General features: G+C 66.3%; 1 protein-coding gene across 1 annotated transcript in view; it reads left to right on the top strand.

Moving 5' to 3' along the window:
• Nucleotides 1-23,958, top strand: part of LOC127045947 (SCO-spondin-like) — a 162,019-nt gene that overhangs the window by 41,700 nt on the left and 96,361 nt on the right. Inside the window, exons 23-39 of the mRNA XM_050942846.1 lie at nt 291-425; nt 1,008-1,210; nt 1,882-2,009; nt 5,060-5,169; nt 5,597-5,746; nt 7,909-8,002; nt 8,493-8,893; nt 11,307-11,537; nt 11,936-12,142; nt 12,965-13,201; nt 16,460-16,582; nt 18,553-18,644; nt 19,692-19,929; nt 20,728-20,880; nt 21,320-21,460; nt 22,873-23,055; nt 23,231-23,381. Of these exons, the coding sequence (XP_050798803.1) occupies nt 291-425; nt 1,008-1,210; nt 1,882-2,009; nt 5,060-5,169; nt 5,597-5,746; nt 7,909-8,002; nt 8,493-8,893; nt 11,307-11,537; nt 11,936-12,142; nt 12,965-13,201; nt 16,460-16,582; nt 18,553-18,644; nt 19,692-19,929; nt 20,728-20,880; nt 21,320-21,460; nt 22,873-23,055; nt 23,231-23,381 (2,977 nt within the window). The remainder of the gene's footprint in view (nt 1-290; nt 426-1,007; nt 1,211-1,881; nt 2,010-5,059; nt 5,170-5,596; nt 5,747-7,908; nt 8,003-8,492; nt 8,894-11,306; nt 11,538-11,935; nt 12,143-12,964; nt 13,202-16,459; nt 16,583-18,552; nt 18,645-19,691; nt 19,930-20,727; nt 20,881-21,319; nt 21,461-22,872; nt 23,056-23,230; nt 23,382-23,958) is intronic.

Here is a 23,958-nt window from a genome sequence, read left to right as displayed (position 1 = left end):
TCATAGAACGGCGCAGTATGCCTGACTTTGCATTGCGAAGCAGTGTACTGCATTGCAGCATAGGGCGGTGTGGTGTGGTGTGTTGCATTGCATTGCATGGCATGGCACAGCGCTGCAGAGTGGTGCGGTGCATTGCATCGTGGGGCGGCGCAGTGCTACGTGGTGCCGGGTGTTGTTCTGCACTGTGCTGTATTTCCCAGGCTGTGACCTGCACAAGGCCCTGAGGCCAGAGGGGAGCTGCCCAGACACTGACTGTCCCTCTACACTCTGATTTTTCTACTTGTCACCAGGAAAGGACGTGACAGTGAATGGAGTCTCAGTGCGGCCCCCAAAGACCTACAGCGGGAATGGCCTGACCCTGGAGCGAGCTGGCGTCTTTCTCATCCTCATCTCCCAGCTGGGGCTGAGCGTGCTCTGGGACGGCGGTGAGGCCCAGCCAAGGGGACGGGGCGCTGCCCGGCCGAGGGGGCGGGGTGCTGCCAGGCCGAGGGGGCGGGGCCCTGCCCGGCTGAGGGGCGGGGCCCTGCCAGGCGGGACATGGGAAGCACTTGGCTTATTTCCCTGATGGCCTCCCGGGCTGTCACCTGGGTTCTTGCGCCCGTCCGTGACTCCTGGAAATGAGTAAGAACGGGAACTTCTTGTTCCATCTGATCTGCCCTGGGGCCGGGGGCAGGGTCGCTCCCTATATCTGGGCTCCAGGGCTCTGCCCAGCCTACTCAGAAACCTCCCTGGTCATGGGGCTGCCCCCTGCCCTGTTCTGCTGGTGCATCTCCCTGCTGGGGCCTGATCCTTATCCTGCCGTACAGGCAGGGGCACCCAGCCGTTCCCCCGCTGCAGTGAGAGCCTGCTGGTACACTGGTGTCAGGCTGAATTTCCCCCAGAGCCTGGTGAGGGAGTTGGGGGTCCCTGGAGGGGGTGCGGCTCCCTCCAGATGGAGCTCCTGGGAATGCAGAGCTCCCATCACTCCCCCCAGCAGACCCCCGAGCCCACTTCTCTTTCCCCCTCAGGCACTCGAGTGTACGTGAAACTGGACCCCCGGTACCAGGGCCGCGTGGCGGGGCTGTGCGGGAATTTCGACGGGGACACGGAGAACGACTTCACCAGCTGGCAGGGCGTCGTGGAGCCCACCTCTGACCTGTTCGGCAACTCCTGGCGCGTCAGCCTCCTGTGCCCCGAGGTCAACAACGAGGACTTCGAGCACCCCTGCATCGTACGTACCGGAGCTGGCAGGGGAGAGGAAACCCGCGCTGGCAGGGGACTGCTGTGCTGGGCGGAGGCCGGGGCACTGAAGGCTGGAGTGTGGCAGGGGTGGACGGGAGCCTGCAATGCTGCTGCAGCTGGGATACTGGGGTGTTGCTGTGGCTGGGAATTCGGGGTGCCGGGATGCTGAGGTGTTGCAGCGGCTGGGAATTCGGGGTGCCAGGACACAGGGGTGCTGCGGCGGCTGGGAATTTGGGGTGCTGGGCTGCAGGGGTATTGCAGCGGCTGGGAATTCGGGGTGCTGAGCTGCAGGGGTGTTGGAGTGGCTGGGAATTCAGGGTGCTGAGCTGCAGGGGTGTTGCAGTGGCTGGGAATTGGGGTGCTGAGCAGCAGGGGTGTTGGGGTTGCTGGGAATTCGGGGTGCTGAGCTGCAGGGGTGTTGCAGTGGCTGGGAATTCAGGGTGCTGAGCTGCAGGGGTGTTGCAGTGGCTGGGAATTGGGGTGCTGAGCAGCAGGGGTGTTGGGGTGACTGGGAATTTGGGGTGCTGAGCTGCAGGGGTGTTGCGGTGGCTGGGAATTTAGGGTACCCGAATGTGGGGGTGTTGCAGTGGCTGGGAATTCGGGGTACCTGAATGTGGGGGAGTTGCAGTGGCTGGGAATTTGGGGTGCTCTCATTCCCAGGCGAACGGTCACCGTGGGACTTGGGCCCGGAAGCGCTGCAGCATCATCATGCAGCATCTCTTTGTCCCGTGCCACGAGGAGGTGCCCTGCCACCAGTTCTACGACTGGTGTGTCTTCGATGCCTGCGGGTAGGTGCTGGGGGCTGGGCCGGGCGGGAGGGCAGGCTCTTAGGCCTGGGGGCTGAGCGCTGCTGAGGGGAGCTGTCCCGGATCCACAGCCCGGTGCTCTCAGGCGGCTCTGGAACAGTGCCTGGGAGGACCCCTCTCTGTGTCAGCCCCCTCAGGGTCCACCCCTCAGCTTCCCTGCCTGCTGGGACAGGTGCTGCCCGTGGGAGCCAGCTGAGGTCACTCAATCAGGGCGAACTGCGAACAGAACAGGATGGACAAACCCCAAACACTGGTGTATCTGCCAAGACTTAGATTTACCAGCCAGCACAGAACAGCTTCTGTAGCACCTCCCTGGTTACTCAGAGTTCAAACAACTCAGTTCCCTTAAAGTGCCCAGCCTCAGGCCTCTGTCCAGACACGCCTGTCAGATATGATGACTGTGACAGAGCAGGGAGCCCACGGATTTGACCTGGGAATGTTGCAGGGAGGTTACATTGGGGATGAGGAGGAAGCTCCCTGAGCTGTAACCCAAGCCAGGACGGGAACTGGGAGAAGTGACACCTTCTGCCGTGAGACTGAATAAAGGGGAGGAGGAGCAGAGGAGAGGGGGGAGAGAGCTGCTGGAGGAATTTTTAGTTTCAGTTTGGGCTGGGGGGTGCAATGCAGGGATCCCCAGGCTGGGGTCTAAGCTCCCTAAACCCCCAGAAGGACTTGATTGAGGGGTCCTGGTTGTACCTACCTGCTCCGCTTGGGGCTGTGTTGCTGTCATCTAATAAACCTTCTGTTTTACTGGCTGAGAGTCCCAGTGAATCTCAGGAAGAGGGGTGCAGGGCCCTGACTCCCCCACACTCCGTGACAATGATGATCACTGAAAATCTTATCTCATCATATAAAAGCAAAGGTTCTTCCAATCCCAAAGGATCAACCACACACTCAGGTCCAATTATAACTTAGATCTTACGCAAAAGACACACTTAGAGCCAATTCTTATTAACTAAGCTAAAATTTATTAAACAAGAAAAGAGAGAGAGTGATGGTTAAAAGATCAATCTACAGACAGACTTGAATTCAATTCTTGAGGTTCAGATACACAGCAGAGGTGAGCTTGTAGCTGCCAAAAGTCCTTTTAGAAATAGTCCAATGTCCATATTCAGGGTGGCTCCAGTCAGTGACTGGGGATCTCAATTCTTGTGGCTTAAGGTTTCCCTTGAAACCCAAAGCAGATCTGAGATGAAGTAGGATCATGTCCCCAGATTTTTATACATTTCCAGCAGCCTTTCGGCCTGAGAAAACAATAGGCTTAACTCTCCTTCTCCCAAACATCCTGGCAATTAGCATAGGGTAATTTATCCATTAAACAGTTCAGATACCGGTTACCACAAGCTTGATTAAAAAAAAATTGTTGGAGATATACCAATCTCTGAGACCTGGAAAGGTCATTGAGTCCAGCCCCTGCCTTCACTAGGCAGGACCAAGTACTGATTTTTGCCCCAGATCCCTAAGTGGCCCCCCTTAAGGATTGAACTCACATCCCTGAATTTGGCAGGCTAATGCTCAAACCGCTGAGCTATCCCACCTCCATGTATTGACTGTCACAGAAACATGTCACTCAAGTATCTTCCTAAATGTTAATATTCCTTTTTGTAATCTTTGAATCAAAGCTATAGCAATAGACAAGACTTGTTTGCTGACATCCCAAGCCCTGAGCAAACAGCTACCCCTCTGCCTCTAACAATGCAGACTTGCATTTCAAAGCTTTGGTTATTTACATATTTTCCTGATAAGTCTCTAAGGTTCACCCATGGGTCAGGTGAGTCTGTGAGTTAATTAAAGGTTTCAGAGTAGCAGCCCTGTTAGTCTGTATCCGCAAAAAGAACAGGAGTACTTGTGGCACCTTAGGGACTAACACATTTATTTCAGCGTGAGCTTTCGTGATAGCTCATCTCAATTGATTAGACTCTTCCTGTTGGTATGGGTACTTCCATCTTTTCATGTTCTCTGTATGTATAAATATCTCCTGTCTGTGTGTTCCATTCTATGCATCCGAAGAAGTGAGCTGTAGCTCACAAAAGCTCATGCTGAAATACATTTGTTAGTCTCTAAGGTGCCACATGTCCTCCTGTTCTTTTTGAGTTAATTAACTCTTTCTGGCCCTGTCACCTTTCATTGAGATATTATATTACACACGTAACGTCACACAATGGTCCATTGGGCTCGGCCCCAGAGCTCTCTGACTTCTCTGTAGACCCAGTGCAGGAGCATTCAGCCCCACCTGGCCCCTCCCCAGCCCTTTGTCCTCCAGCTGGTCTCTCTCTCTGTCTCTCTCTCTCTCTCTCTCTCTCACACACACACACACACACACACACACACACACACGCTCAGAGGGTTGGTGGCTGTCTATGGTCATTTGTTGCTAGGTACCAAATGTCCAGGCAGTTGCAATGGGCATTGTCCTCTGGGACTATCCATGCGCGTGGGCCCCAGGCAGCCGGGCCCTCTGGGGCTCTGCAAAGAGTAAACAACCCTTCCCCCCACCCAGTTACCCATGTACCACATAGGGGAAACTGAGGCACGCACAATATTCATAGAACACATTCTGAACAATTCCCACTCGGTAACAGGTGGCAGGGCCCCATGCCATTCCCTGCAGCCAGTGGTCTGTGCAGGGGTTTGGTCTGAGAGCCGGGCAGCAGGTGCTGGCCTCCCCTGGCTCTGCTCAGGCCTATCCTGGGGATCATGGGGGGCTCAGGACTGGCATGAGAGATGCTAGGGAGGGAGCAAGAGCCCCCTCTGGCACCAGCACAGCTCCTAGAGAAGAGGCAGGAGGCCAAGTTTGTGTGTCCCTGGGGGGTTTGGGTGCATGGGGGGAGCTCCAGGCTGAGTGGACCCAGGTTGGCTTCCCCTTGCCCTCAGGTCTAAGCATGGAGCTTGGGTTCCCCTCCCTTTCCATGGGGCTGTAGGGGAGGCAGGCTGGACCCGGAGATGAATCCCCCGCCCAGGTCACATCTGGCTTGTGAGTGGCATCGGCTGCCCCTCTCCCCGGCGAATGATGCAATGCTGTGTGTTGGCAGGTGCGACTCCGGGGGGGACTGCGAGTGTCTGTGCACAGCCATCGCAGCCTACGCCGAGGAGTGTAACCAGCGCGGGGTGTACGTCCGCTGGAGGAGCCAGGAGCTGTGCCGTGAGTGCCCGCCCTGGGCTGAGCCTGGAGATAGGGGCTGGGGGCTGGTGGCCGTGGGCAGAGCTCCCCTGTGGGTCAGGATGGGCCGGGGGCTCCCCCTAGGGCTGTCCGCTCCCCAGCCACAGCTGTGGGGTCCATGGCAGAGCGCGTCCAGCCTCAGGTATCCGGCTAGCTGTCGGGGCTGGAGAGGGGATGGGACAGAGGGGCGCCCCAGCAGAGCCCAGGCCCTGTGGTTTTGTCCTCTCCCCCCATCCCTGCCCAGCGGGTGGCAGCAGCAGGTTCCCCAGGCCAGGCTGGAGGCGGGAGGGCTCTGTGTCCCCGGGGTGGGGCCGTTTGCAGCATGTAGCCCCAGCAGCCTGGCTCCCAGGCCTCCTGAGCCCCCGCAGCGCCGGTGGCCATGATTCCTGCCTCCGTGTCTCCCTGCCAGCCATGCAGTGCGACAACGGGCTGGAGTACGAAGCCTGCGGCCCCGCCTGCCCCCAGACCTGCAAGAACTTCGGCCTGGAGCCCGCCGAGCACTGTGATGCCATCTCCTGTGTGGAGGGCTGCTTCTGCCCTGACGGGAGGGTCCTGCATGGTGAGCTGCTGGGGGCAGGGCGGTGACGGGGTGCTGGGAGCAGGGCGGTGACGGCGGTGCTGGAGGTGCTGGTGTGACTAGAGGCTGGGGGCAGGGCAGTGACGGGAGGGGACTGGGGGCAGGATGGTGACAGGGTGCTGGGGGCAGGGCGGTGCTGGGGGTACTGGTGTGACTGGAGGCTGGGGCAGGGTGGTGCTGGGGGCAGAGCAGTGCTGGGGGTGCTGGTGTGACTGGAGGCTGGGGCAGGGCGGTGATGGGGGCATTGGGGACAGGGCGGTGACGGGACGCTGGGGGCAGGGCAGTGCTGGGGGTGCTGGTATGACTGGAGGCTGGGGGCAGGGCGGTGCTGGGGGTAGGGCAGTGCTGGGGTGCTGGTATGGCTGGAGGCTGGGGGCAAGGCGGTGACGGGGGCGCCAGGGGCAGCAATCTGATCAGAATGGCACAGGCAGTGCCACTGCTGCCTCCATTTCCAGCAAATCTCCATCAGCCCAGCCCCTCCGCCCCGGGCTGGGGTGTGGGGAGACGGAGCCTGTCCCAGGTGTGACTCGGGGCCTGGGATGGGCCACACTGAGTATGCCCCACTCAGGGCAGGCTGCCAGAAATGGGGAGACAAGCCCCAAAACTGGTGGTTTATTCCGTGATTAGAGTCGTCGAACCAGTAACAAAAAGCGACTCACTCTTGTGTCACCACATTGGTTCACAAGCAGCCAGAACCATAGTCCCCCCTCAGCGTTCCAGCCCAGGGCTCCCAGCCAGTGCCCAGAGCAGGAAAGAGGCAAAGCTTTGATGTCACAACCCAGGTGCCTGGGAAGTGACTGGCCCAAGATGGAGTCCAGGGTCACGTGAGCATGGACAGTTACTGGTACAAGATGGAGTCTTAGGTCACATGGCCTTGTGTGGTTTGCTGAGTGACGGGCGGCCACTGACCCCTGGCTGCCTGAGGTGTCCGCAAGAAAGGCCAGCTGGGTGGGATGAGTTTCTCCAATGGCCCGTTGTGAGAATGGAGTGTCCTTAATGGGCCACCAACACCTCGCTGGCTAGCCCTGACGTCAATCTCTCTGGAGGTGTTGCCCAGGAACAAACAGCCAATATTCCTCGTTCCCCATACCCAGCTGATACACGCATCACTTAGCAAATCATAACTCTTCCGGTGATACCTTACATGATAGACTTTGTACAAGATTTAAGTGATAGAAGTGGTCACCTTTCCTATACACAGCATCCCAGCAGGTCTAGGGCATGCTGCCTCCCCACCTGATGCCCCTTGGTGCCACTGTCACGGAGTCCCCGGGCGATGCTCTGGAACTGCTCCCCACAAAGCCAGTCAGGACTTTGGGGAGCCTCCTCTCCCTTGGAGCATTCAGCATATGCCCCTCCATGCGCTTCCCACAGCGAGTCTGCCTGGACGGGGTCCTGGGGAAGCCACAGGGTCCTGCACCCCCACTTTGCAGTCAGACGTGACTCTCAGCCAGCCAGTAAGACAGAGGTTTGTTTAGATGACAGGAACACAGTCCAAAACAGGTCTTGCCAGTACAGACAATAGGACCCCCTTTAGTTAGGTCCATCTGGGGCCCCCAGGGAGGCCTCAGCCCTGTTGGGAAGCCCAAGCCCCGTTGGAGCTCCCCTCCATTTCCCTGCTAGCTTCAAACTGAAACTCCCTCCAGCCTTTACTTAGCCTCCCTCCGGCTCCTCCCCTAGTCTTTGTCCTTTGTCCAGTGTCCTGGGCAGAGGTGTCACCTGGCCTCCAACCCCCCTCCTGGTTCTCAGGTGACATGCTCAGGTATCCTCCCTTCCCCAATGCCAGCAGTCCCAGCACAACTCCCCTGCCACCTTCCCAGGTCAATGCTCCCCACTCAGCATTCACAGAACACAGCCAGAACATTCCCACTTCGGCACAGCCACACTGTGCCGGCCTTGAAGCTAGGATGCCCCTGACTCCACCCTAGTTCAGAAGCAGACTGTGGGAGATGCCCGCGGTGGGGATGGGCTCTCACCCCACAGAGCTGGCTGCTCGGGAACAGGATGGGGGAAAGGCCGTCTCTCTCAGTGCTCCCCTGCAGCCCTCTTGGCCAGTTGTGGGGCCCTGAGTCCCCGAGGGCCCTGGGGTAATGTGGAGGATCTCCAGGACCTGGACTGCATCGCTCTCCCGCTTGCCTCGGCAGATGGCAGCTGCATCGACCCTGCTGAGTGCCCCTGTTTCTGGGAGGGCATCTCGTTCCCAGCGGGCGCTGTGGTGAAGCAGGAGTGCAAGAACTGGTGAGTTCAGGCTAGTACCCTGCCAGCCGTCTCCCCTGTGCCAGCTCCCTCCTGCCCATCTTCTGGGCCTGCCTCCACCGAGCGCCCTCGAGGCATGTGCTTTGCCCATCTGGGGGGCACTGCCACAGCCCAGAGGGCTCCCCGCCAGCCCCCTGCCCTGAGGTGACAGCCAGGAGAGGCCATGGGCAGCTCCCCCACGGTTAGGTGAAGGGCGGCCATCCCCTCCTGCCAGCTGGGAGCTGTGTCCTGTGTTGAGGGGACTGCTGTGGGCTGTTAGGGATGGCCAGGGCCCAGCAGATCCCATAGAGCCATCCCCGACCACAGCGAACTCTGGGGGCGCTGCCCGCCCCAACCCCTGGCATCCCCCACTCCTGGGGAGGCAGTTCCCCCAACGGACAAACGGACGGACAGATCACTCAGGAGCTTTGCTTCCGCTCCATGGCATCCCTGCCTGGCGAGGCCCTGACGCCCGCTCTCTCTCGGCCCGCAGCACGTGTGAGGCCGGGCTGTGGCAGTGCGATGTGCCCGCAGAGCCCTGCCTGGTCCCACCTCGCTGCCCCGAGGCGGAGTTCGCCTGCCGCACGGGCGGGCGGTGCGTGCCCAGCGCCTGGGTCTGTGACAACGAGGACGACTGTGGGGACGGCTCGGACGAGTTCTGCGTGCCCAGCTGTGCCCCGCAGCAGTACCAGTGCACCAGCGGGCAGTGCGTGGCCTGGGGATACCGCTGCGACGGCACCGCCGACTGCCTGGACCACTCGGATGAGCGCGGCTGCCCGGTGCCCGGCTGCGCCGAGCAGGAGTTCCGCTGCGCCAATGGGCGCTGCATCCCCCGGGCACACGTCTGCGACGGGGAGCTGGACTGTGGCTTCGCAGACGAATCTGATGAGGCTGGTGAGTGACAGGCCATGGGCTGGGCCTGGGATAGCAGGGCTAGCGAGGGGCAGGGCAGGGCCACCCAGCTGACCAGTGGGCTACCGAGCCAGGCCCTAGAACCCGTGTGCTGGGGCCCACGAGAGGGGCACAAAGGTAGGTGAGGTGATGCCCCAGCTGTGCCCCTCTCGAGATGCCCAGGCAGAGATCTCAGACCTGCCCCTATGCACACAGGGCTCAGAATACGGGGCCCTGGCAGGAGCGGAATGTGGAACAGGTCCTGCATGGTGAGTGACATGAGGGATGATCCCGCGGCAGAGCGTGGGGCCTGCACCCTCCTGTTGGTGCCATCGGCTCCCGGAAGCTGAGTGCCAGCTCCCTGTGGAGACCCCCAGGAGAACCTGGGCCCTGCTCCCGGTAGCTGAGTGCTGGCTCCCCGTGGAGACCCCCAGGAGAACCTGGGTCCTGCTCCGGGTAGCTGAGTGCCGGCTCCCTTTGGAGGCCCAGGGGAGCCTGGGCCCCGCTCCCAGTAGCAGGGCTGGCGTTAGGCCGATTCGCCCGATACCCAGGAACTGGGCCCCACGCCTAAGAGGGCCCCGCGCCTTAGACATTTTTTTTTTTAAACTTACCCTGGGTTCCTGGCTGCGATCTGCTCAGGGGTCTTCCGTGGTCCCGCTCCCTTGAGCGAAGCGCAGGCAGGAGTGTGGCAAGCCTTGCTCTCCCAGCTGGAGCCCCGGCCCGAGCGCGGCAAGTCCCGAGGCCCCACTCTCCTGGCTGGAGCTCCGGCTGGAGTACGGCAAGCCCCGCGGCCCCGCTCTCCTGGCTGGAGCTCTGGCTGGAGCGCAGCAAACCCCGAGGCCCCACTCTCCTGGCTGGAGCTCCAACCGGAGTGCGACAAACCCCGCGGCCCTGCTCTCCTGGCTGGAGCTCCGGCCCGAGCGCGGCAAGTCCCGCAGCCCCGCTCTCCTGGCTGGAGCTCCGACTGGAGTGCGGCAAACCCCGCGGCCCTGCTCTCCTGGCTGGAGCTCCGGCCCGAGCGCGGCAAGTCCCGCGGCCCCGCTCTCCTGGCTGGAGCCCCGGCCGGAGTGCGGCAAACCCCGCGGCCCTGCTCTCCTGGCTGGAGCCCCGGCTGGAGCGCGGCAAGCCCCGTGGCCCCGCTCTCCTGGCTGGAGCTCCGGGCCTTTAAATAGCCTCCAGAGCCCTGGGGTAGTGAGGGGCTCCGGGGCTATTTAAAGGGCCAGGGCTCCAGCTGCCTCTGCCACCCCAGTCCTTTAAATAGCTGCCGGAGCCCCACCGCCCCCATGCATTCCCCAGGGCTCCCGTGGCTATTTAAAAGGTCCAGAGCGGGGTAGAAGCAGGGGAGTCCCGGGCCCTTTAAATAGCCCCCAAAGCCTTGGGATAGCAGGGAGCTTGGGGGCTATTTAAAGGGCTGGGGTTCCAGCTGCCTCTGCTGCACCCCCTGCCCCGCCCACACCAGCCCCGCTCCCCCTGCCTGCAGCCAGCTCTGCACCCCGTGCCCACAGCCAGTCCCTGTCAAACCCCCTGCGGTGTCTCCAGTCAACCCCTGCCACACTCCCCTGCGGCCCTGCCCAAAGCCAGCCAGCCCCCCACACAGCCCTGCCCGCACCAGCCCTGCACACCCTGCCCTGTCTCCAGCCAATCCCTGCTGCACCCCCCTGCCTGAAGCCAGCCAGTCTCACACTCCTCTGTCTCCAGCCCTGCCAGCCCCTGCTGCATCCCCCCACGGCCCTGCCTGAAGCCAGCCTGCCCCACACACCCACTATCTCCAACCAGCCCTGCACCCCTTGCCCTGCCTGCAGCCAGACTCTATTTCCAGCCAGCCCCATGTCCACTGCTGCCGTGCAGTTCCCAGGGCAGTAACCCTGCACACTGCTTCAATGAGAGGGGCAGGGAGCAGCTGGGACCCACACATGTGAAACGGCAGTCATTAATAACCAATCAACAGCATATATGATGCAATGTACATAATATATAATTTTATTTATATAGTTATGGAAAGTAAATAATACATCAAAGAAATGAAAGGCTTTTTTTTCCACTTTTTTTTTTTAAGTCATCCCTGCCAGGGCCCCGCCAAAAATGTTCGAATTGGGTACCGCACTTCCTAAAGCCGGCCCTGCCCGGTAGCTGCGTGCCGGCTCCCTGTGGAGACCCCCAGGAGAACCTGGGCCCAGCTCCTGGTAGCTGAGTTCCAGCTCCCTGAGGAGACCTCCAGGGGAGCCTGGGCCCCGCTCCCGGTAGCTGAGTGCTGGCTCCCCGTGGAGAACCTGGGCCCTGCTCCCGGTAGCTGAGTGCCAGATTGCCGGACATGTGCCGTTCCCCAGGGAGCCTGGTGGGGGGATCTGGGCCATGCCTCGCCCACGCCGGCAGGGCTGCCCAGTAGAAGGAGTCTGACCTCATCTGGCCCCGGCAGGCTGCGGCCCTCCCTGTGGGGCTGGGGAGTTCGGCTGTGCGGCAGGGCGGTGCCTGCCCTATCTGCATCGCTGCGACGGGCACGACGACTGCGGGGACTTCAGTGACGAGAAGGAGTGTGTGTGCCCCCCCGGCGACTTCCAGTGCCCGGACGCGTTGTGCCTACCACCGGCCCTGGTGTGCGATGGGAAGAGGGACTGCCTGGCTGGCACCGATGAGGCCTTCTGCCCAGGTGAGCCGCTGGTCCACTGCCCCGCGCGGCTCCCCACTCCCCACACTGGCCTCCCCGGTCGCTGTGCTGGGGCCATTCTCCGCCCAGGGGTGACCACCCCCTCGCCAGGCCCGGCCTCGCCCCGCCACTCCGCCCGGGCTCTCCTCTACGGGCAGCCGCCCCCCTCAGAGCCCCGCCATGCCGCTGTGCAGGCCCTGGAGCGAATGCCCTGCTCGTGAGGGGGACAGGCTGACGGCCCGGGAGCCTGGGTCCCCCTTGGGAGCCGAGTGCGGGGAACAGCGAGAGCTGCCAACCCTCCCGCCAATGCGCCTCCCCCTGCCCTGGGGCCTGCGCTCGGAGCTGCCCTCGGCTGGGTGGCAGTGTGACCGGGCAGCCCCTCTGAATTCTCCCCGCTGCAGGCCGGGTGACCTGTGCCCCGGGGCAGCTGCCGTGCCCGGACGGTTCCTGCGTCAGCAGGACGCGGGTGTGCGACGGAGCCTGGGACTGCGGGGACGGCTCTGACGAGAGCCCAGCTCTGTGCCTGACGGCGTGGCCCAGCGCCCTGCCCGTCACCCTGCCCACGGCGCTGCCCGCGACTCGCCTGCCGCCGGCCAACCGCACCGCCGGTGAGTGGGCGAGGGGCCGCCGAGGGGGGGCGGCAGCGGCCTCCGCACTCTGGCCAGTCAGCGGCAGTGGGGCACAGCTCCTCCCCGCTCCCCGCAGCGCCCCTTGCTGGGGGCTCCCCTCACAGCCAGTGCCCCCACCCCTCCCCACAGCACCCCCTGCCGGGAGCTCCCCCCACAGCCAGACCCCACCCCCTCCCCAGTGTGCCCCCTGCCGGGAGCTCCCCCCACAGCCAGTGACCCGACCCCTCCCCACAGAGCCTCCTGCCGGGAGCTCCCCCCACAGCCAGCACCTCCCCTCCCCACAGAGCCCCCTGCCGGGAGCTCCCCCCACAGCCAGTGACCCGACTCCTCCCCACAGAGCCCCCTGCTGGGAGTTCCCCCCACAGCCAACGCCCCGACCCCTCCCCACAGAGCCCCCTGCTGGGAGTTCCCCCCACAGCCAACGCCCCGACCCCTCCCCACAGAGCCCCCTGCTGGGAGTTCCCCCCACAGCCAGCGCCCTGAGCCCTCCCCACAGAGCCCCCTGCTGGGAGCTCCCCCCACAGCCAACACCCCCCCCTCCCCACAGAGCCCCCTGCTGGGAGCTCCCCGCACAGCCAGTGCCCTGGCCCCTCCCCGCAGCCAGTGACCCGACCCCTCCTCACAGCCAGCGCTCTGCCCCGCTCCCCACAGCGCCCCCTGCTGGGATTGAGGCGTCGGTCCTGTAGTGCAGTGAGCAGGGGACGAGGCTGCCACTGGGTCCTCTCCCCGGGGTCTCCCTGTAGGCCCCCCCCAGACCCCGCAGGACCTAGCCCTGAGGGCTCCCTCGATCTCCCCTCACAGCGCCCCCGTGCGGCCGCTACGAGTTCCACTGCGGCAGCGGGGAGTGCAGGCCGCGCGGCTGGGTGTGCGACAACGAGGCCGACTGCCTGGACGGCAGCGACGAGCTAGTGTGCAACCGGACCTGTGGCCTGGACCAGCACACGTGCACCGTCACTGCCGAGTGCATCCCCTACGGGCAGCTGTGCGACGGCATCCCCCAGTGCTGGGACCAGTCTGACGAGAGCACCGACAACTGTGGTGAGCCCGGTGCCGGCCCTGGCCCTGCCCGCGAGACCCAGCCCATGCCACCCGGGGCCCTTCCTCCGGCCCCGCCCGACCCAGCCCACGCCTCCCGGGGCCCTTCCTCCGGCCCCGCCCGACCCAGCCCACGCCTCCCGGGGCCCTTCCTCCGGCCCCGCCCGACCCAGCCCACGCCTCCCGGGGCCCTTCCTCCGGCCCCGCCCGACCCAGCCCACGCCTCCCGGGGCCCTTCCTCCGGCCCCGCCCGACCCAGCCCACGCCTCCCGCGGCCCTTCCTCCGGCCCCGCCCGACCCAGCCCATGCCACCCGGGGCCCTTCCTCCAGCCCCGCCCGACCCAGCCCACGCCACCCGAGGGCTTTCCTCCAGCCCCGCCCGACCCAGCCCACGCCTCCCGGGGCCCTTCCTCCGGCCCCGCCCGACCCAGCCCACGCCACCCGAGGGCTTTCCTCCAGCCCCGCCCGACCCAGCCCACGCCTCCCGGGGCCCTTCCTCCGGCCCCGCCCGACCCAGCCCACGCCACCCAGGGGCCTTCCTCCAGCCCCGTCCGACCCAGCCCACGCCACCCGAGGGCTTTCCTCCAGCCCCGCCCGACCCAGCCCACGCCTCCCGGGGCTCTTCCTCCGGCCCCGCCCGACCCAGCCCACGCCACCCGGGGACCTTCCTCCGGCTCCGCCCGACCCAGCCCACGCCACCCGAGGGCTTTCCTCCAGCCCCGCCCGACCCAGCCCACGCCTCCCGGGGCTCTTCCTCCGGCCCCGCCCGACCCAGCCCACGCCACCCGGGGACCTTCCTCCGGCTCCGCCCGACCCAGCCCACGCCACCCGGGGCTCTTCCTCCGGCCCCGCCCGACCCAGCCCACGCCTCCTGGGGCCCTTCCTCCGGCCCCGCCCGACCCAGCCCACGCCACCCGGGGGCCTTCCTCCAGCCCCGTCCGACCCAGCCCACGCCACCCGAGGGCTTTCCTCCAGCCCCGCCCGACCCAGCCCACGCCACCCGGGGGCCTACCTCCGGCCCCGCCCGACCCAGCGCACACCTCCCGGGGCCCTTCCTCCGGCCCCGCCCGACCCAGCCCACGCCACCCGGGGCCCTTCCTCCGGCCCCGCCCGACCCAGCCCACGCCTCCCGGGGCCCTTCCTCCGGCCCCGCCCGACCCAGCCCACGCCTCCCAGGGCCCTTCCTCCGGCCCCGCCCGACCCAGCCCACGCCACCCGAGGCCCTTCCTCCGGCCCTGCCCGACCCAGCCCACGCCTCCCGGGGCCCTTCCTCCGGCCCCGCCCGACCCAGCCCACGCCTCCCGGGGCCCTTCCTCCGGCCCCGCCTGACCCAGCCCACGCCACCCGGGGCTCTTCCTCCGGCCCCGCCCGACCCAGCCCACGCCTCCCGGGGCCCTTCCTCCGGCCCCGCCCGACCCAGCCCACGCCACCCGGGGGCCTTCCTCCAGCCCCCGCCCGACCCAGCCCACGCCTCCCGGGGCCCTTCCTCCAGCCCTGCCCGACCCAGCCCACGCCACCCGGGGCCCTTCCTCCGGCCCCGCCCGACCCAGCCCACGCCTCCCGGGGCCCTTCCTCCGGCCCCGCCCGACCCAGCCCACGCCACCCGAGGGCTTTCCTCCGGCCCCGCCCGACCCAGCCCACGCCACCGGGGCCCTTCCTCCGGCCCCGCCCGACCCAGCCCACGCCACCCGGGGCCCTTCCTCCGGCCCCGCCCGACCCAGCCCACGCCACCCGGGGCCCTTCCTCCGGCCCCGCCCGACCCAGCCCACGCCACCCGGGGGCCTTCCTCCAGCCCCGCCCGACCCAGCCCACGCCACCCGGGGCTCTTCCTCCGGCCCCGCCCGACCCAGCCCACGCCACCCGGGGGCCTTTCTCCAGCCCCGCCCGACCCAGCCCACGCCTCCTGGGGCCCTTCCTCTGGCCCCGCCTGACCCAGCCCGCGCCTCTCAGGGCCCTTCCTCCGGCCCCGCCCGACCCAGCCCACGCCTCCCGGGGCCCTTTCTCCGGCCCTGCCCAACCCAGCTCACGCCACCCGGGGGCCTTCCTCCAGCCCCATCTGACCCAGCCCACGCCTCCCGGGGCCCTTCCTCCAGCCCCGCCCAACGCAGCCCACGCCACCCGGGGGCTTTCCTCCAGCCCCATCTGACCCAACCAACGCCACCCGGGGCCCTTCCTCCAGCCCCATCTGACCCAGCCAATGCCATCCGGGGCCCTTCCTCTGGCCCCACCCGACGCAGCCCACACCTCCTGGGGCCCTTCCTCCGGCCCCGCCCAACCCAGCCCACGCCACCCGGGGGCCTTCCTCCGGCCCCGTCCGACCCAGCCAATGCCTCCCGGGGCCCTTCCTCCGGCCCTGCCCGACCCAGCCCATGCCTCCCAGGGCCTTCCTCCGGCTCCGCCCGACCCAGCCTGCGCCTCCCGGGGCCCTTCCTCCTCTCCTTGTCCCTCACCTCCCCGTCCGGGGCCCCCTGTGACCCCCCAGCGCAGACTGCTGCCCCCCTTCCTCTCCCCCACTCCCGATACCTGCTGTCCAGACCCCGACCCCAGCTGTCCCGTTTGGTCCATCGGGTGAGTGGCCCGGGTGCGGTTGGGAGTGTGCCGTGGCTTCGGCACACCGGCCAGTCAGCGCCAGTGGGACAGGGCGTTTCAGTCCCTCGACTCTGAGCCCCCCATCGAAGGTGACTGGGCCCCACGGAGCTGGCCCAAAGTGCCCTGCCGTGTGCTGGCTGCTGACCCATACCCAGCCTGGGGCTGGCTATGCCCACTGCTCAGAGCCATGCTTGGAGACGGTGGCACCCTCTGGGGCAGACGAGGCCACCTGGGGTCCCCCCCGCCAGAGCCCAGCTGACCACGGACCCCGCATCTGGCAAACACGCAGAGGAAGCCGAGGGCATGTGCTGAGTCCTCAGTGCAGGCCAGCCGCACCTGTGCCTTGGGGTCCCTGGTGTAACCCTCAGCCCCCCCGAGCCGGGCTCCCATTGGGGCACAGAGCCAAGCCCGCTGAGTGGGCAACTGCTCCATTCGCTGCCCTGGGCCCAGCCCACTCGCCTTTAGACTCTGGCCGCGGGGCCCCACCCAGTGCCATGGGCAGGGCCTGGCTTCAATTCCCACCGACGACGCAGACAGGGGCTGGTCATGCAGGGAAGCCCCCTGCCCCAGGCAGTGGCAGACACCCCACCCCTAGTGCCGGCCAGGGTAGTCCTGTGCCTTCCCCCTGTGCCCCAGAGCAGGGTCACTGATGTCCCCTTCCTTCCCTGGCAGGATCCACCGAGATCCCGCCCTGCCCAGGGCTCTTCGTCTGCAACAACCGCATGTGTGTGAACGTCTCCCGGGTGTGCGATGGCTCGCACGACTGCCCCCAGGGCGAGGACGAGCTAGCCTGCGGTGAGGGTGGCTGCGGGGATCGCACAGGCCTGGGGCACTCCCGGCAGCACATCTGTTGGGATGGGGGCCTGCCCCAGGCTCTGCACAGGCCGAACACATGAGGGGTGGCAGGGTGACAGGACGATTGGTCTGAGCCAGCACGGGGGGTCATGGGGCTACATGGGCACATTGATCAGAGCTTATACTGCAGGGAGACAACAATGCCAAACTACAGGGGCCCATGGCCGTGATGGGCGAGGGGGAGCGGGCAGAGGGCTGTGGCTGAGATGGGTAGAAGGGAGCGGGCAGAGGGCCGTGGCTGTGATGGGCACGGGGGGGTGGGCAGAGGTCTGTGATGGGCAGGGGGGAAGCGTGCAGAGGGCCGTGGCTGTGACGGGTAGAGGGGAGCGGGCAGAGGGCTGTGATGGGCACGGGGGGAGTGGGCAGAGGGCTGTGGCTGTGACGGGTAGAGGGGAGCGGGCAGAGAGCTGTGATGGGCACGGGGGGGTGGGAAGAGGGCCGTGGCTGTGACGGGTAGAGGGGAGCGGGCAGAGGGCTGTGATGGGCACGGGGGGAGCGGGCAGAGGGCTGTGGCTGTGATGGGCACGGGGGGGTGGGCAGAGGTCTGTGATGGGCAGGGGGAAGCGGGCAGAGGGCCATGGCTGTGGCGGGTAGAGGGGAGCGGGCAGAGGGCTGTGATGGGCACGGAGGGAGTGGGCAGAGGGCTGTGGCTGTGATGGGTAGAGGGGAGCAGGCAGAGAGCTGTGATGGGCACGGGGGGGTGGGCAGAGGGCTGTGATGGGCACGGGGGGGTGGGCAGAGGGCCGTGGCTGTGACGGGTAGAGGGGAGCGGGCAGAGGGCTGTGATGGGCACGGGGGGAGCGGGCAGAGGGCTGTGGCTGGGCACGGGGGGGTGGGCAGAGGGCCGTGGCTGTGACGGGTAGAGGGGAGTGGGCAGAGGGCTGTGATGGGCACGGGGGGGTGGGCAGAGGTCTGTGATGGGCAGGGGGGAAGCGGGCAGAGGGCCGTGGCTGTGACGGGTAGAGGGGAGCGGGCAGAGGGCTGTGATGGGCATGGGGGGAGCGGGCAGAGGGCTGTGATGGGCACAGGGGGAGCGGGCAGAGGGCTGTGGCTGTGATGGGCACGGGGGTGTGGGCAGAGGTCTGTGATGGGCAGGGGGGAAGCAGGCAGAGGGCCGTGGCTGTGACGGGTAGAGGGGAGCGGGCAGAGGGCTGTGATGGGCATGGGGGGAGCGGGCAGAGGGCTGTGATGGGCACAGGGGGAGCGGGCAGAGGGCTGTGGCTGTGATGGGCACGGGGGGGTGGGCAGAGGTCTGTGATGGGCAGGGGGGAAGAGGGCAGAGGGCCGTGGCTGTGACGGGTAGAGGGGAGTGGGCAGAGGGCTGTGATGGGCACGGGGGTGTGGGCAGAGGTCTGTGATGGGCAGGGGGAAGCGGGCAGAGGGCCATGGCTGTGGCGGGTAGAGGGGAGCGGGCAGAGGGCTGTGATGGGCACGGAGGGAGTGGGCAGAGGGCTGTGGCTGTGATGGGTAGAGGGGAGCAGGCAGAGAGCTGTGATGGGCACGGGGGGGTGGGCAGAGGGCTGTGATGGGCACGGGGGGGTGGGCAGAGGGCCGTGGCTGTGACGGGTAGAGGGGAGCGGGCAGAGGGCTGTGATGGGCACGGGGGGAGCGGGCAGAGGGCTGTGGCTGGGCACGGGGGGGTGGGCAGAGGGCCGTGGCTGTGACGGGTAGAGGGGAGTGGGCAGAGGGCTGTGATGGGCACGGGGGGGTGGGCAGAGGTCTGTGATGGGCAGGGGGGAAGCGGGCAGAGGGCCGTGGCTGTGACGGGTAGAGGGGAGCGGGCAGAGGGCTGTGATGGGCATGGGGGGAGTGGGCAGAGGGCTGTGGCTGTGACAGGCTGGGGAGAGAGGGCTGTTGCTCTGCTTGGCGGATCCGCTGGGCCTCTCACTGCCCCCCCTGCGCCCCTGCAGAGCAGCACGTCCCGTCCGGCGAGAGGAACCAGACGGTGGGGCCCTGCGCCGAGTACTCGTGTGCTGAGGGCAAATGCATCTCCTTTAAGCAGGTACGGCTAGGGCTGGGGCGGGGGCAGTGCCCACTGGCAGGGGCTCCAAGATGCTCGTGGGTGCGGCTGCTGGCCCAGCCCTGCCCCGGCTCTGTCCCCTGCCTGTGGGGCTGGGAGGTGCTGGCCGATCGGGGCATGGCAGAGCTCCCCTCTGGCTAGCACCCAGGGAGGAGGAAGGGCAGTGCCCCTGGCTGAGCTGGGCATAGACCCTGTGCCCTGGCCCGAGACATGCGAGCTCCCTGCCTAGCAGTGCCCAGGCTGGCCCCTCCTGCGCCTGCCTCAGTGCTCCCCCCACCCCTGCCTCCATCTGCAGCACCCTCGGGTGGTGCCCTCGGGCGCCCGGCCCCTCCTCGCCACACTCCATTGCCGATGCACCCGGCAGCCTCATCCCCAGCCGCTGGACAGTCCCAAGCAGGGCTCGTAGGTACAACCAGGACCTCTCGGCCAGCTCCCTCTGGGGCCAAGGGCCAAGATGTGGGGTTCCTGCCTCTTACCAGCCAGCCCAAAGCTGAAACCAAAACCCCTCCAGCCGGATCTCTCCCGCCTTCTCCCCCTCTCCCTTCGTCCACTCGCCCCCCCCCCACGGCTCACGGCTCAGGTTACAGGCTCAGGTACCCCCACACCTAGTCACCCCCTGCTAGGGTGACCACACAGCAAGTGTGAGAAATCGGGACAAGGTGGGGGGTAATAGGAGCCTATACAAGACAAAGCCGCAAATGTCGGGACTGGCCCTATAAAAACAGGACATCTAGTCACCCTACCCCCTGCTCTCCCCTCCCCCATGCAGACAGTCCCAGTAAAACTACACATTCCCTGGTCAGTCCGCCCGGCTCCCTGCTGCGTCCCAGCCCCTAGTGCCCGCTGCTCCGTCCGCTCATACGCTTCCCCCCATACCGGCTGGTCTGCGCTTCCCCCACCCGCCCATACTGCGTGCTCTGCCCTGCCCCCTGCTCCCTTCCCTGCTCTCTGTCTCCCCCCATCACTGTCGCCCCCCAGCTCTGTGCGTCTCTGCCTCTCCCTGGGCGGCTCAGTGTTGGCTCCCTGCAGGTGTGTAACGGGCTGGCGGACTGCGCTGACGGCAGCGAGGCCTCAGGCTGGCTGCCCTCAGACGAGCAGGACTGCGGGCTCTGGAGCCCCTGGGCCCCCTGGAGCACCTGCAGCCGGTCCTGTGGGATGGGCCTGCAGATCCGCAGGCGGGTCTGCACCAGACGGGCCAACGACGTCCTGCGCCACTGCCACGGCGAGGAGACACAGGCCCAGCAGTGCTTCGCCCTGGCCTGCCCAGGTGAGACTGGGCTGGGGGCATTGTCCGTACAGCCGGGCGCGAGGCAGGCAGAGAGGTGTCCGTACAGCCGGGCGCGGGGCAGGCAGAGGGGTGTCCGTACAGCCGGGCGCGGGGCGGACAGAGGGTGTATCGTACAGCCGGGCGCGAGGCAGGCAGAGTGGTGTCCGTACAGCCAGGAGCAGGGCAGGCAGAGGAGTGTCCGTACAGCTGGGTGCGGGGTGGACAGAGGGGTGTCCGAACACCCAGTCGCGGGGCGGACAGAGGGGTGTCCGTGTAGCCGGGCGTGGGGTAGACAGAGGGGTGTCCGTACAGCTGGGTGTGGGGCGGACAGAGGGGGGTCTGAACACCCAGTCGCGGGGCGGACAGAGGGGTGTCTGTACAGCCGGGCGTGGGGTGAACAGAGCGGGTGTCCGTACAGCCGAGTGCAGGGCAGACAGAGGGGTGTCCGTACAGCCGAGTGCAGGGCAGACAGAGGAGTGTCTGTACAGCTGGGTGCGGGGCAGACAGAGGGGTGTCCGAACACCTGGTCGCGGGGCAGACAGAGGGGTGTCCGTACAGCTGGGTGTGGGGCGGACAGAGGGGTGTCCGAACACCCAGTTGCGGGGCAGACAGAGGGGTGTCCGTACAGCTGGGTGTGGGGCGGACAGAGGGGTGTCCATATAGCCGGGCACGGGGCAGACAGAGGGGGATGTGTCAGGAATCACTGCAGCCCCACATGGGCGATATGGGGGTACTCCGGCTGGTGCAGTGCATGGGCGGGGCTGGTCCCACCTGCCTTCTCCTCTCCATGCTCTGCAGTGGATGGTGCCTGGAGCGAGTGGGCGACGTGGGCGAACTGCACCCAGGACTGCCGCGGGGTGGTGGTGCGACGCCGGGAGTGCATCCCGCCCCGGAACGGGGGCCGGCACTGCTCTGAGCTGCCCGGAGTCTCGCCCAGCACGCTGGAGATCAGTGAGTCCGTGGGGCGGTGGTGGGGGTCCCCTGCTCTAGGCACAGCCGGCATCCATGCTGGGGAGTGGCTCTGTGGGGCGGAGCAGCTCTCTGTGCTTCCCCACGGCCTGGCTCTCGGCCGAGCCCACAGACACCGTCTGTCGTAGCTCATTCCCCACTGGCCAGGCTACCCTGCCCTTGAGTGGGGGTCAGGGGCCCTCGGCCCCCCAGGGCCACTGTGTGTTGCTGTTGGCCCTGGAGCTCCCTCTGCTGTGGTGGGGAGGTTTGCTACGATGCTGCCACCATGGCCCAGAACAGCTGCTCCTGGCAGCCGGCTCCCGAGAGGGTCGAGCCAAGCCTGGCACCTCTGCCTCGTCCCTGGAGCTCCTGGGGCTGGGCCGTGGGTGGTGGGGGCTGGCGGCTCCGAGTGAGCTAACCGCGCTCCCCGGTCTCTCTGCAGAGCCCTGCCAGCTGGAAGGCTGCCTCAACGCCACCGCCTGCCCCGCGGGCCTGGTGCGCAGGCCTTGTGCCCCGTGCCCCATGTCCTGTGCCGATCTGGCCAGCAGGGGCAAGTGCAAGAGGGACAGGCCCTGCAGCCCAGGTAGGGCCATGGGGGGGGCTGCGAGGGGTGGGTTCTGGGGGTCCGGGTGGGAGGGCCGCAGAGGGTCCAGCAGGTGGGCACTGCCTCTGCCTGGCGGCACTAAATGCCCAACTACCCTCTGGCGCGGCTGTAGCTCGTCCAGGCCGAACCCTGTGGGTCCGCACAGGAGCAGACGCCTGTGCCACGAGCTGTAGGGTACTGGGCAGTGTTTGAGCTGTAATGAGGGAGGGGCTGGGGCTCAAGCAATTGTTTTACATTCATAACTGATGCAGCAAGACCACAGGTGCCGCGTCTCAGCCCTGCCCGGCCCAGAGATGCCAGACCCAGAGGTGCCAGGGCTCTGAGGTGCCAGGCCCAGAGGTGCCAGGGCTCTGAGGTGCCAGGCCCAGAGGTGCCACGCTCTGAACTGCCAGGCCCGGAGGTGCCGGGGCTCTGAGGTGCCAGGACTCTGAGGTGCCAGGCCCAGAGGTGCTGGGGTTCTGAGGTGCCAGGCCCAGAGGTGCTGGGGCTCTGAGATGCCAGGCCCAGAGGTGCCAGGGCTCTGAACTGCCTGGCCTAGAGGTGCCGTGTCTCAGCCCTGCCAGGCCCAGAGGTGCCGGGGCTCTGAGATGCCAGGCCCAGAGGTGCCGCGTCTCAGCCGTGCCCGGCCCGGAGGTGCCAGGCCCAGAAGTGCCAGGGCTCTGAGGTGCCAGCCCCAGAGGTGTCGGGGCTCTGTGGTGCCAGGCCCAGAGGTGCCAGGCTCTGAACTGCCAGGCCCGGAGGTGCCGGGGCTCTGAACCGCCAGGCCCAGAGGTGCCAGGATTCTGAGGTGCCAGGCCCAGAGATGCCGGGGCTCTGAGGTGCCAGGCCCAGAGATGCCAGGGCTCTGAGGTGCCAGGCCCAGAGGTGCCAGGACTCTGAGGTGCCAGGCCCAGAGGTGCCGGGGCTCTGAACTGCCAGGCCTGGAGGTGCCATGTCTCAGCCCTGCCAGGCCCGGAGGTGCTGGGGCTCTGAGATGCCAGGCCTGGAGGTGCCCTGCCAGGCCCAGAGGTGCTGGGGCTCTGAACCGCCAGGCCTGGAGGCGCCGCGTCTCAGCCCTGCCAGGCCCAGAGGTGCCGGGCTTAGAACCGCCAGGCCGGAGGTGCCGCGTCTAAGCCCTGCCAGGCCCGGAGGTGCTGAGGCTCAGCCCTGGCAAGCCCTGGCCCAAATTAACCACCGGTACTGGGTGTGGCTCAGTGCCAGTGTTACTGTAGCCATGGGTGGAGTCCCTGTGGAGATCCCTCTGCCCTATAGAGTGGTGGGGCAGAGCTGCTCTGACCCCTCCGGACAATCCAGGGCCTGTCCCTGCTGGGGCCTGGGCCGGGCATCTGCATGGCCGGCAGTGGGGCTGAGGGAGCATGTGCCCTCACTTGCCCCCTTTGCTCCCCCCACAGGCTGCTGGTGCCCGGAGGGGCTGGTGCTGGACAGTGAGCAGCAGTGTGTGCGCCCCCGGGAGTGCCCGTGCCTGGTGGAGGGGGTGCGCCACTGGCCTGGCCAGCTGGTGAAGGTGAACTGCCGCATCTGCGCCTGCCAGGACGGGCAGATGAAGCGGTGCCGGCAGAACCCCGAGTGCACTGGTAGGTGGGGCTGGGCCCTGGGCTCCCCGGCCCCCCCTCCATTCCCGAGCCTGCGGGTGGCTGGTTCCTGGCTCGCCTGCGTCCCGCTGCCCCTGGCCGCCAGGGCTGGGCGGGGGCAGCAGCGCGGGAGGCTGTGGGGGCTCGTCTCACATCCCCTCCCCGTGTCTGTCTCTAGTTAACTGCGGCTGGTCGGCCTGGTCTCCCTGGGGCGAGTGCCTGGGCCCGTGCGGTGTGCAGAGCATCCAGTGGTCTTTCCGCAGCCCCAACAACCCCAGCAAGCACGGCAACGGGCGCCAGTGCCGGGGCATCTACCGCAAGGCGCGCAGGTAACGCGCTCCCTGAGCGCCGAGGGGATGGCTCCTGCCCCCTGCTCCCTGAGCACCAACGCTCGGACGTGGGCATGGGACTGGGGGACAAGGGGCATGTGTTACCCGCACACTCCGGTTCCAGGGCTCCGGGCATACTCCTCTGCGGGTCTGCAGGGCCTTTTCCCAGTGAAAGCCTTGCACAGAAATAGCCTGGTCCTCTATTAACCATCACCAGGCAGAACACACCTGCTCCACCCACAGCGCCACGCCCACCAGCCCTGCTCCGGCAGGAGGACCTTCTCCCTTGGCCAGGCAAGGTTGGTCTCCTCTGGGTTCTGGCCGCTGCACCTCACGGTTGTCCTGAGGATTCTTAGCGGCTTTGATCTTAGGCTGTGTCTTGGGGCTGAGTTCTTCTTCCCGCTCTTTCCTCCTCCTCCTCCTCCTTATAGACTCATAGACTCTAGGACTGGAAGGGACCTCAAGAGGTCATCGAGTCCAGTCCCCTGCCCTCATGGCAGGACCAAATACTGTCTAGACCATCCCTGATAGACATTTATCTAACCTACTCTTAAATATCTCCAGAGATGGAGATTCC

This window comes from Gopherus flavomarginatus, chromosome 2, assembly GCF_025201925.1.
Source record: "Gopherus flavomarginatus isolate rGopFla2 chromosome 2, rGopFla2.mat.asm, whole genome shotgun sequence".
In the NCBI taxonomy this organism is placed as follows: domain Eukaryota; kingdom Metazoa; phylum Chordata; order Testudines; family Testudinidae; genus Gopherus; species Gopherus flavomarginatus.
This window is presented reverse-complemented; position numbering and strand designations above follow the sequence as displayed.